General features: G+C 38.6%; 1 protein-coding gene across 5 annotated transcripts in view; it reads left to right on the top strand.

Annotated features, from left to right (window-relative positions):
- Positions 1-13,452, top strand: part of LOC126470020 (LIM domain and actin-binding protein 1) — a 230,581-nt gene that overhangs the window by 195,661 nt on the left and 21,468 nt on the right. For all 5 annotated transcript variants that reach the window (XM_050097500.1, XM_050097501.1, XM_050097499.1 and 2 more), the window contains 2 exons: positions 1,017-1,173; positions 11,470-11,627. In XM_050097500.1, coding sequence (XP_049953457.1) covers positions 1,017-1,173; positions 11,470-11,627 — 315 coding nt within the window. The remainder of the gene's footprint in view (positions 1-1,016; positions 1,174-11,469; positions 11,628-13,452) is intronic.

The following is a 13,452-nucleotide window of genomic DNA, read 5'->3' as shown; positions in this document are numbered from 1 at the left end:
GACGGGGGCCTCTTTGTGTGGGTCACTTCCAGCCGTATTCGAAGGTTCCGGCTCAAGGGTTGGCAGATCCCCGCGACTCCGGCCTTCCAATGGATGTGGAGGGCATCGCTCCTGCCCGACGCTCCACCTTCCGACACAGTGGATCACAGTGGCTTCACCCCCCCCGAAGGAGGAGTGCAGTAGCCACCAGAAAGATCGCGAGAGGCGCACATCGACACGGCGCGTCACGGACGGTAGTTGCTGCAAGTAGAGTCCCGTCCACCAGAGGGCACGCGAGAATTCGGACGCGACCTCTGCCGGCATAACAACAACAACAACTCCGGCAGCACGGGCCATGCCCAGTCAGTCAACATCGGGCATGCCTAGGACACAGTCCCGGTCTACGCTAAGTGAAGTGCGACGTAAACGTGAACAGTGTTACTACAACATGCATGCGAGACCTCTGCACGCATGTAGAGGTCTTGTCCACTCCTGATACAGACATAAGTTTTCATGTAGTCACCAGAAAGGTTGAGAATGGCATTCAGGAAGCTCACTTATTGGGCAAAGGAGGACAGAGGGAAACAGATTAAAATTAATGTGCTGAGGTTGTATAAACATAAAATAAGTATCTATTAGTATATTTTCTGCAGACACTTTTAAAAATTAGGGAATATGTGAGGAAACAGAGATTAGACATGAAAATGATTCTATGTTTTATGATATGGAAGTGAATTGCTGACACAGTATATTTTATGCATGATATTGAATATCCAGTACCAAAGAAAAATGAATAAGACTGCTTAGCTGGAGAAGGATAAAAGTTTAATAAGATTTTGAGAACATATATAGTGAAATCCAGAATTTATCGTCATATTTATTTTTTGTACTAAGACCTTAATTATTACCAGTTGAAATGTTTGTTAAAACTAAACATGTTTATCATTAATTTATGAAATTATTACCAGCTGAATCTAATGAATAGAAGTAATTCATTTTATTTAAAGTGTCTCAATAACTGTATTTTTTGTAAATAGGAGGACTATCCTGAAACAGAAGTTTATCGTGATCCAAATATTGTGAGAAGTGATGATAAGATTGAGGAAGAAATTGTCCGAAGCAAAACAACAAGCAAAATGTTGTCACTTTTCAGGCAACTTGAAGAAAATGCATCAAAGGAGGACATTCCTGAAGGTGAGCTTTCATTGCTTCATCTGTCTTGTACCTCTTCATCAAGCATACTGATGTCTCATTAATGTCATTTGCTACATACAGATTTACCTGCAAAACATAACAGAAAATTCTGTGAAGTTTTAAACTTCTTATATATCACAACTGTACCTCATTCCTATTTTATCAATTGTCTCTTTGAAAAGTCTTAAATCCATAATACATGAAATTAACTTTGAAGAGTCATTATTATTGTAACCATTCAGTTTCCATCCACTGCTGAGTAATGCATCTTTCAGATTCATTATACCATGATCTTAAGCTTCACGTGTAAAAATGTATCTTGCTTTTATCCTCATGCTGATATCCCATGTTCATTTGGTTATTGTCTAAGTTGTTTCTTATCATAAGGAATTTCTTTAGTCTATGCTTGTTGATGTCTGGTTATGTGTTCTGTCCATCTTTATTTTAATTTCATGATAGCTGCAATGACATTCTCAATTTCTGTTTTTCCTCTTACTAATTTATGTCCTTACTATCAGATTTCATTGTGGAGTATGTATGAAGATGTAGATTATACTGAAGTTCAAAATGGTTGGAATATTTAAGTTTCATGTTTCTGTTGTTGCCTCTAATTCCCAGTATTCATTGGCTATAGGCTTTCTTTCATGTAAACTGAGATTTTATTTTTTGTCATTTAATTTCCCAGAAAAACACAAAGCCATTTTTATTTTTATCAGTGTCAATCAATTTATCATATTTTGGTTGCTCTAGGTACATAAATTTGTTGTCTGATACTATAATTTCATAGTTAATCTTGACTGTCTTCCCGTCTTTTTTCCTAGCGTTCTGTCTGTTTACAAAGAAACACTTCAGTGGTTGTTCTTGAATTTTGGCATGGAAGCCACTTTTATGGCATCTATCATTGTTTCATCATTCCTAAGTGATTTTCTTCTTACATATGTTAAACTGGCTTTAGCTACTTATTATGGCAATATTTCAGAAGGATATACACCTAGCCATCTTTTATCCACATGTCTGTTTCATTGGATGAGCAATCTGCTACTGATGTTTCCATTTCATTGTGTGAATTACACAAATTGGTAATGTAATATATAAATACTCTTTAGTCAGAGTTTCCTATTGTTTGCAACTATGCCATCTGACATTTTGATCAACAGACTGTTATGTTTGCCCCTTTCTTTCATTCTTTGGTCATTCTTGACTGTCTCTCTTATAATGTACTTTTTATATTTTCCAGCCTCTTCTTGTAAATGATTCAGAACAGTGTTTTTATTCAGAAAACTACACATCACTATAGTTTGTGTACTCTTAATTACACCAATACTAGTGGCGAGGCACCCAGAATGAATGGCCCTAATGGTTCCAAACACAGAGGATGTGCATCAAAAATAAGCAATAAAGATTTCAGAAAGGTGACACACATGTAGAATGATCAGTATTGGAGGTCCTTTACTGCAATATTTTGTCTTGAACAGGACAGTTTGTAATGCACACATAATGGTGCGTATGTGAAAACAGTTTAGAAAAGAAAGTTGTATGCAGTAATGAGCATGTCCTGGTCCTCAGAACACACTCACAGCACTGGAAGGCCACCCTAAGGTCCAAATGGCCATACTGATACATCCAATATTTTGGCTTGATGTAGGAGCACAGCAACAGATTTTTGCCTCTCTGTTTCATTGATAGGACATTTCTTCTGTTGATTGGACTGGTGGCATACATAATACATCTTCAATTTCCATTGCCTAAAAACCCCCAAATGCCTCAGATTGCAATAGGAATGTGAATACCACTGCTGGTATGCTTATTTGTAAAGTGTAGTGGTTTTTTTTTGATGAGTCTCACTTTTTGCAGTTGTTTTACAGCAAAATTCAGTGTCAGCATTCCACCTCTGGGCAGGAAGTAAATGTGTAGGAATGCCTTATCTGTTACAATACCATGCACATCGTTTTCCCTACAGATATCATCAATTTAAATTTGCATCAAAATTCTGCTTGTTTCATCAGAAAAACTGAACAACCTAAGTTTCATCACCTGTAATGTTTCTCTGCAGGAACTCAGTCTGGTTGACAATACCATCCAAAAATGCATAGCTGTCACCATGTACCCTTGCAGAATTATCATCAGCTATTATGTGTTTTATTATTTCCACATTTTTTTTTTAGGAAGCATCTACTGTGTTCCATAAACATAATGCAACATTTAATTTGTACCATGCCACTACACTCATCAACATGATGAACAGTTTGATAACTTTTAAAAATTCTACTGGACCAACTGTCTACCAGTCACTTTGCACAGGCAGGGAAAGCAATAAATGTTGAGCAGAAGTACTTTCTGTACATTTAAGAATTTTATTGTAGATTTAGTCAGGCAGTTGACAAGAAGCATTATAAAGCAATAAAGAATTAGTATAGGAAGGATAGAACATTGTGTGGCAAACTTTGTCTTGTTCATTTTCTATGTCCTGTATACCTTGGAAGTTCATAACAATCAGATTATATGAGCTATAGAAGCTCTGTACACACATAAGTAGATCTATACTAAAGCAACAACACCTGAAGAGATCTCAAGAGTATATTTTTGTCATTCACCCTTTTCACAATTTAAGGTTATTTTTGTATAATTAATTTATAAACACCCTGTGTGTGTGTGTGTGTGTGTGTGTGTGTGTGTGTGTGTGTCAGAAATGTTTTGACAAACTTTGACGAGGAGTAGAGGGTGTCTTGAGGAAATCGATGATAGGAGCCTGTGTCCGCAAATGTCATCTGATGACGCTACAGAGCATTGAAGTTATAGGCATTGGTGCCTGCCACTAGGCCACATCTTTGGCAGCAAAAGTAGCTTTGTATACTGATGGCTTCAGGTGGAATGTCTCACAATGGCATTTGTTGTTCAGTGATTGTGACCGATTGCCATAATCAACAGTGGAATAGGTGGAGCTAGCTGCTATGTAAAAAAGCTTTCTCCTATGAATGTGATGCTTTGTTGCCTTGGTGAATGATGGTTTTGGACACAGGTTTCCATCCCCAGTTTATTTTCCTCCCATATACTGAAAAACAAGGTTCCAGGAGAAAAACATGCTGCAGATGAAGACCTGTGTTGAAAACCATGATCCAGTGAGGCAACAGAGCATCACATTCATAGGAGACAAGACCTTTCTATGCAGCAGAAATATGGGAAATAGACATGGGAAATGGACAAATGAAGGGGTTAGATGGTTGTAAAGGAAACTATGGATATCAAGGTGTGGGTCTGGGGAACGAAAGTGCAGGAAGAAATTGTGCTGAGGGCTATAGGATAGCTCTGCAATGCGAGAGTATTTGTTCGCACATTAGCTATCAATGCAAGGGGGGGGGGGGGGAAGAGAAAGGACATCAGAATGTACAAAATTCATGAGTAAAGGAGACAATTCACTGTACAGTGCAAGCATTGATTCCTCAACAGGCATGCAAAAAAAGAATGAACAGTTTCCTAGCTCCTGGATGGATCATGTAATGGGAGTGGCAGCAGGTGTGTGGGACAGAAATGTTGGAGGGAGAAGCAGCAAGTGTATGGGATAGGGACATGACATGCAGGCACCAGAGATGATGAGTTCATGTAGTGCATGATGATGATGATGTGGAGGAGTGGGTTGGGGGAGTTGCAGTGTGGAGGAAGGGAAGACCGTTGGGTAGAGGTTGTGGGTGTAGTAGCTTAGTAGAGACTGAGTTTGGAATATGATGATGAGAGTGAATGGTAAGCTGCAGAAGGCTGCCATTTTCATGCTAACTTTCATTTCACCTATCTTTGAGATCACATCAAAGTTGGATTTATTCAACAGAAGGTAATGCCTTATATACCGAGTCCAAAGTGGTGCTATAAAGATGAATGATATGATCAAACTGCATTAGAATATGCTGGCAAGGAAACATGTGACAAATATAGAAAAGACACCCATGAAGTAGGGTCACTGTGCTCAATGCCAGAACTGCTTGAGTAATCACTTTGCTTGGAGCAGGTATTTCCCAGTGTTTTTAGAAGAAAAGGAAATTCTGGAAATTAAAGTGTATACCAATGCAAAAGGAGAATATAAGGCTCTGAACCCTCTTGCTTTCTCAACTTTCTTTACTCCCACTCTCAGTGAAATGAAGCTCAAGTCAGCACAGTTTAAGAACGTAAGTGGAAGAGGTAAACTTTTCACAAAGCATAGGCCCTTGTGCCTATGCATAAAAAAGATGCATTTCAAACCATCAGACTATCATATAAATGGTGGGAGGGCCATGCACGGAGTGGCATTATTCATCAACAATATATGCTGTTCTGAACTTGTAACCCTCGCCATCCACCTTCAAGCAGTAGCTGTTCATTTTTACATACTTTTAAGAATAACTGTGTGCACCCTGTATCCCATCTCATGAACTTGTGGATTATGAAGTCTGTGAGGACCTCATCTACAAACTCCCCCATCTCCTCCTCCTCTGCAGTGGGGCTCTATATACAGATGCACTAGTGGTTTCATAGTGGAGAGGTTCCCCTTGTTAAGTGATGTCTGCCTCCTCAACAGAGGGAAAGTGACACATTTCATTGCTAAAAATTGATTATTAGCTGCTATTGACCTTCCACCCCATGTTAGCTGATACTGTCCTTTGGGAAGAAGTGGAGAACTTGCTCCCTAGTGACCATTTCCCCTCTTTAGATTCATGTGCAAGATACATCAGTACCTGCCACCAAACCACTTATATGGGTAATAAATAAAGCCAATTGGACTCTTTAACAGAATCTGGCTGCATTCCAACATCCAGAACATGGTACAGTACGTAACTGTGATCACTCACAGGGCTGTATCTTGAAGTCATCCATTAACCTTGGTAAATGGCCAGTCCCTGTGTGGAGCAAAGAAAGCCATTCAGCCACCAGGGACAGGTGAGTGGAACTACATAAGCTCCAAAGTAGCCCCTCTGTAGACAGCCTTGGCCAATAAGGCCATTAAGCCATCAGGGACAGGTGAATTGAGCTACAAAAGTTTCAGTGTAGCCCATCTGCTGACAGCATTGGTCAAGAATGTCATTTAGCCATCAGGGACAAATGAGTGAAACTACAAAAGTTCTGATGTAGCCCATCCGCTGAGACAACCTTACTGTCTTTCACATTGCTCATTGAGAAGTTCAGAAAATTATCATATAGAGTAAAAATGGCTTTTTAGAGTCCATTAAACATATCCCAACATCAGCAAAGGTATGGAAGTCAAGGAAAAGGATTGATGGTAAAGGTAAGGTATGCACTGCAGTGGGCATACAGGGCAATTGTGCTCTAAGCATTACACCAGAAGCTGTGGCCCAGTGAATGGTGCAATACATTGTACAAATTACATCAAATGCCAATAAAAGAGTCCATATTGTGAAGCAGATGGAAATTAGCAGAGAGGATGTGGTTGGACTTAAGCTCCAGTAACATCACCTCATTTGTATGGAGTTAGAGCATTGCTATCTGTGGCTCACAGTACAACATTGGAACCAGACAAAGTGCTCTATGACATGTTGCAAGATTTGACTATTGAGTCAGTGAACTACGTCCTCACACTTTTAAAGAGAATCTGGTCTGAGAGACAGTCACCTGATTCTTGGAGGTAAGCAACCAAAATCAACCTCCAGAAATTCTCCAAGGATTGCACCAGCCTAAATAGTTTCTGCAGTTTTGCACTTAGCGTTTATACTGGGAAGACAATGGAATGAATTATTAACTGCCACTTAATACAGACTGTAAAAACCAGAAAATTTCTCAGTCAGCTTCATTATGGCTTCTGTAAGTACAGATCTACACTTCACAAGCAAATGCTCCTGAAGGTGGTGATACAAAAGGGCTTTTTTTTGTGTAGCCAGCACTTGACAGGAATGTTTTTGGATATTGAAAAGGCCTATAAAACTACATGCAGATATACGAGGGTTATTCCAAAAGTAAGGTCCGGTTATAAAAAAAAAATCAAAACTAAAATGTTTTTTCAAAACAATTGTTTTATTTACATTCCTTACATCTTTATCTATTTTTCTACATAACTTCCATACTTATTTAAACATTTGTCACATCGTTCAACAAGCTTTTGAATGCCCATGGTATAGAAATCGGCCGCCTGTGACGATAACCAGTCCTTAACTGCTTCTTTCACTTCATCATCTGTGTCGAAGCGCTTGCCGCCGAGAAACTCCTTTAAGTAACGGAACAGGTGGAAATCACTTGGCGCCAGGTCCGGACTGTACGGAGGATGGTCCATCTGTTCCCATCCAAATTTCTTGATCAGAGCTTGCGTTTCATTTGCAGTGTGGGGTCTGGCATTGTCATGCAACAACAAGATTCCAGACGACAAAAGACCACGTCGCTTATTCTGGATTGCACGTCGAAGTTTAGTCAGGGTAGCGCAGTAGGCGGCTTTATTAATCGTTGTTCCTCTCTCCATAAAGTCGACTAACAATATTCCACGTCTATCCCAGAACACAGTCGCCATAACCTTACGTGTTGAGATTGTCTGCTTTGCCTTGACCTTGACTGGCGATGACGTGTGACGCCATTGCATTGACTGACGTTTAGACTCTGGAGTGATGTGAGAAACCCATGTCTCATCCCCTGTGACAACATTGTCTAAAAGACTGTCACCTTCCTTATGATATCGCTCCAAAAAATCAAGAGCAAAAGCCATTCTTTTCATTCGTTGGGGCTCAGTAAGCAGCCTGGGAACCCAACGGGCACACAATTTGTGAAACTTCAAATGTTCAGACACAATTCTGTACAAAGTTGTTCTACTCACATTCGGAAAATGCATGTCTACGTCTGTAATAGTGAATCGGCGATCTTCACGAATTTTTTTGTCAACCGCATTGACCAAATCGTCTGAAATCACTGATGGTCGGCCACACCGTGGTTCATCGTGCACATTATCCCGTCCTTCATTAAAAGCTCGCACCCACTTGCGCACTTTACTGTCGCTCATTATGTTAGGACCGTACACTTCAGTAATCTGCCGATGGATTTCCGCCGCTGAATTGTTTCTTGCAGACAAAAACCGTATCACTGCCCTTACTTCACAATCGGCGGGCTGATCAATTGTCTTAAACATTGTAAAGTGACACTGTGAACTACACTCAGCAACAGTAACAAAGCGAATGGCGGCGTTTGACGCGCAAGGCTTGCCGGGAGTCGGCGCGCATGCGTGTTTTGTCATTGGCGCCAAATTTCAATAGTTACGGCGAATCGGACCTTACTTTTGGAATAACCCTCGTAATATCATCTGACAAATGCATGAATGGGGCTTTCTGAGGTGTTTTCTTATTAGAGTCTGAGCCTTCCTTTCAGGACAGTACTTTAGGTTCAGAGTTGTTTGTATATTCTCAGACACACATAACAAGGACAACTGTGTCCCTCAGTGAAGCATGTTAACTGTTACTCTTTTTGTAGTAGTGATCAACACTGTAGTGTCAAAAGTGAGGAGCCCTGTCCAATGCTCTCTTTTTCTGGATGTCTTTGCAACATTTTATTCATCTTCTAGTCTTGAGATGACTGCTTGAAATCTGTGATTAACGTTAAGAAGACTAGAATTATGTGTTAAAAGCACAGACTTCTGACTTTTCCCTAGATAAATGTGTGTGTGTGTATGTGTGTGTGTGTGTGTGTGTGTGTGTGTGTGTGTGTGTGTGAATTTTAATGATGTACATCATGTTTTTAATCAACCTGAACAATGGCTGAGGGCACTACTCTTAATTGTAAAGAATCAGTCCCTGTTCCTTGTCTTCAATGAGAAACTCACATGGTTGCCACACCTGAAGTATCTCAAAACAAGAAAAGCAAGAACTCTGTCAGCTCTAAACATCTTAAATGCCTTAGTGACTGATACTGAGGGACAGACAAATACCCCCTTTAGTAATTTTATAGAGACTCCATTTAGTCACAGCTGAACTATGACTTCACTGTATATTGTTCTACGTGATCATCCTATTTAAAGACACTGGAATTGGTTCACAATGAGTGCATTAGTTTGGTGGCAGGGGCCTTCACAACAAGGCCTATACCCAACCTCTGTGCTGAGGTTGGGGAACTGTCAATAACCATCCAATGAAAGTTCCTAATGGCACAACATGAATCTAACATGTGCCCACTCCCTTAGTTTGTGACATTTAACCTTCTTGTCTGACTATCAGCAAAACAAATGTGAGCAAACTATATAAGAGCAACAAGACAGTTTGGGATCAGAACAAACAAGCAGCTTGTAGAGTTTGGTGGGGCAGAAATGAGTGTTCTAACACAGGGTTGGAACAAGTGTCTTTCCTGGTTACCAGGGAAGCCAAGGCTGATTTAAATATGACAAAGTACAAGAAATCTTGTAAACTAAATTTTATTTTTAAATAAGTCTTTTATAAATTTTCGATGGACACTGAAATTTTACAGTTATGATGAAGCTAAGCAGAGCTGTACTGTCAACTGATAGGGTCATTAGGAATAGACTTCCAGGCAAATTTAATGAAAAAACTCTATGCCTATCCTAAAAAGACTGGAAAAGGTGAGGTGTAATCAATGAAGTAATTGCTCTGATCCTTAAGTGCCCTCTGGACCATTCAGCAAATCTACCCAGCAGATAAAGTGGTCCAGAACACACAGCATACACTAGGTACACTACAACATCAATGGAAGGAAGTATCATTTTGCTGGGTACCAAGTCATCTGGGAATTTTGGGAAATGAGCAAGCTGACAAGACAGGAAGGGTTGCACATAAGGAAAGTAATGCAGTACCCCATGTTCTGCACTTGGTCTTATCACCTTATTGTTGAGGAAGAAAATTGTTTATCAGCTGGAGACCATGTGGCTGAAAGTACAAAATTAAAAAATTAAGGTGATAACCCTACAGTTTTGCATAGGTGAACATTGTTCCAATTTCAGACATGTAAATAAGTGGCTTTAACATGACTGAGAGTATAGCACTGTCCTCTGACACACAGGAAACTCCTCTGATTCTAACAGGAGGACCCACCAGCAGAGTACAGTGTTTGTGGTGTAGCAATTTAAATGTGTCACATCTTATTGCATTTTATATTCTAAGAAGAGGGCAGCAGTTGTTATTGATAACAATTTTTCCATCATTTTAAATACCGATGAGATGAGTGTGGGAAAGATTTCAAGGTTTTGTGTACTGTTGGACCTCCTGTTCAAACTATTAGGTAGGTTATTTTAATTATCTCAAAGTGGACAATTCATGATTATTTAGTCAGTAATCAGACCAGCTGCTGTTATTCAAATCACAGTTTCACAATTTTTACTATGTGTCAGTTTCTTTTTTAATGTACGTTTTAATACTGAGACTGAGGATTTTATTTAAGCACTTTAAACATCCATGATATAAATGTTACACTCTTACTTGTTCCTACTGTGGCTGGCTGTATCCTTGTTTTTAGGAGTGGTCAGCCAGCCACATGTATTGAATAACTTTTAGTACATTTGTGCCTAATTCTAATTTTAGTTTTTATTTTATGTACTGACTATATTATAATTTTATTTAAACATGAGTAAAGGTCATGAACTTAAGTGTAAATTTGTAGCTCCCATTGATGGTTCTTTATTGTTCATTTTAATACACTGATAATCAACCACTGTCTGTGTCTCCATTGCCATACACTCTTTGAAATCTCTAATATGTGTTTATGGTCCATTTCCCCAAGAAGATTGCTTATGAGGAAAGACTTAATACTCACTAAGCATTTAATTAATACTCTGCACTGAGTGAGGTGGTGCAGTGGTTAGCACACTGCACTCTCATTTGGGAGGACGACGCTTCAATCCCACGCCCGACCATCCTGATTTAGGTTTTCTGTGATTTCCCTAAATCCCTTCAGGCAAATGCTGGGATGGTTCCTTTGAAAGGGCACTTCCTTCCCCATCCTTCCCTAATCTGATGAGACTGATGACCTCACAGTATGGTCTCCTCCCCAAATCGACCCAACCAACCATATTCTGCCAAGGTGCTAATAACTCTGCCAATGAATACTCTCAAACCTATATCATCATCTTCTTCTTCATCACAGTTTTCTGACATAGCTTAAAATGCAGAAGTATCTTTAAGTAATGATCTTTTAATAATTTTACTAAATTTGTTTTATTATAAGTAAATAAGAATAACACACAGCAATTTAATGATAGTTGATACAACATATAGAATTGGTTTTCAATTAATGTGTGTGAGTTATCAGTTGCATCAAGAGCAATTCTACAACACCCATAATTTCCATGAAGAAAGTAATTCCATAACATAAATGACTAATTTGTTTGCCAATAAGGACCAAAGCCACTGAAAAGATTTACACCACCACCTGACTACACGCGAGACTCTGAAACCTCACCAGAAGAGTCAGAGGATGAAGATGATGAAGAAGAGTCAGAGACTGATGAACAAGAAACAAACACAAATAAAACAGAAGATGAAATTTTAATCCAGGTAATAGATTTTGCACATTTCTCTGTAATCAGTACTTCATAAAACCTACGTATAATAGGTCAGTGAAACAAAACTTCTGTAATGGAGAAATTTGCAGTATAATGACTAACAAATTAGGACATATCTGGCTTTCCTTCTTTTGTAATAACTTTGGCATCTGGAGAAAAATCTTCTGTAATTTCAGCATAGGATTATACAGCCAACTAGTTATAAATAACTGGTAGGTACATTGACCTAGGTTTTGACACGTACTAGGGGTGTCTTCATCAGAATGGAATTTTGATAAATCCTATAAAATAATACATAAAAAATTAGGTGTTAACCAAAATGACAGTTTTTCATGATGTACAAATGTTACTTATGTAAAATTACATTGCTAAAAAGCAGTGGTCAGAGTTTAGAGCAGCTATGCTCAAGTCAACAGCGAAATAAAATGTTCTAGCCTTTGTCACATGTGCCCTGCTGGGAAAAACATCTGGCTGTTCAGCCCAATGGATTTCATTGCTGACACAAAAACAATACAAGTTGTACAGCCTATCAGGTGCAGACAGTGAAATGTGCCCATACTGAAGAAAATGACAGTTAATTTTAAAAACAAAATAGAAAGAAAGAGAGCTTAATGTCTTTTTGAAAATACACAGTAGTCAAGCAGGTTAAGTATAACAGAGACCTCTGTTAGGCTTTACAGAAATTACTATTACATAAAGGACAGAATGATATAGAAAAAATTTTACAGACAGCTTTGCAATCCAAAAAATATTTGCATGAAGGTAACTTTACAAGCACATATATATGAGATTCAAAGAAAATGATGTTTTCAAACCATAGGCAGGGAAAAATATAGTAAAAAATAGAGAAATAAAAATTTCACGAGCAGTGGATTGAAACTGTTGAAAAAAGTTTAGTTTTGTAGTTGTAACTGTTTGTTGAAGATGAGACCATTGTTCTCAGAAATATGCTTGAAAATCTCCAGCCCTTTGAGTACATCAAGCCTATATGACCTTTCTTTTCTCTATGTAAAATGGAAATTTCTTAAACACATTTCAGTTTGTGTCCAGAAATTAGCAGATGATCAGCAAAAGTGGAATTGTGTACATTAGTGCCTCTCTTTCCCAACAAATGTTCCTTGTACCTGAGACAAAAGACCTTCCAGTTTGTCCTATATAATAAACAGGACACATATCACAGGTGATTTTGTACACTCCTGAATTGTGTATTGGAGCAACTGTGGTCTTGAGATTGTGAATGAGATTTTTTTGCAAGTTATTGTTCATGGAAAAGACAACTCTTAATCCATATTTTTTAATCGCAAGATGAACCATTTTATACAAAACAGGGCCTAAAAATGGAAATTACAAAACATTTTTGTACTTGTTACTATGAGGCATAGCACTGCTGTCTACAGTGGTCACTCTAGTGCCAGTTTTAACTTTGAAGATCATTTCTAGTAATGTGAGATCATAGCCATTATTAATTACAATAGTTTTTATTATGTTCATCTCTTCATTAAGCTTGTCAGGTGACAAAGGTACAGAGACTGCATGATGAATGGCTGAATGGAAGAATACTCTCTTATGGGAATGAGGATGCACTGAACTAGCAGGCACAGTTTGATCTGTATTAGTGGCTTTTTGGAAAATACCGAAAGACAGTCTGTCATTGTCAACAGCAATACTGAGGTCCAAGTAATTAAGCTGACAGTCATTATTTTCTAATTCATAATTGAAACTGACTTTTTCATGAAGACTATTAAAAATTTCAAACAAATAACTGCAATGGGTAACCCACTGGCAAGCATCTTGGCCAATATTTTCATTAATTTTTT

This window comes from Schistocerca serialis, chromosome 3, assembly GCF_023864345.2.
Source record: "Schistocerca serialis cubense isolate TAMUIC-IGC-003099 chromosome 3, iqSchSeri2.2, whole genome shotgun sequence".
Lineage (NCBI taxonomy): Eukaryota > Metazoa > Arthropoda > Insecta > Orthoptera > Acrididae > Schistocerca > Schistocerca serialis.
Note: the sequence above shows the minus strand (reverse complement) of the source record. Positions and strands in the feature narration are given on the sequence as shown.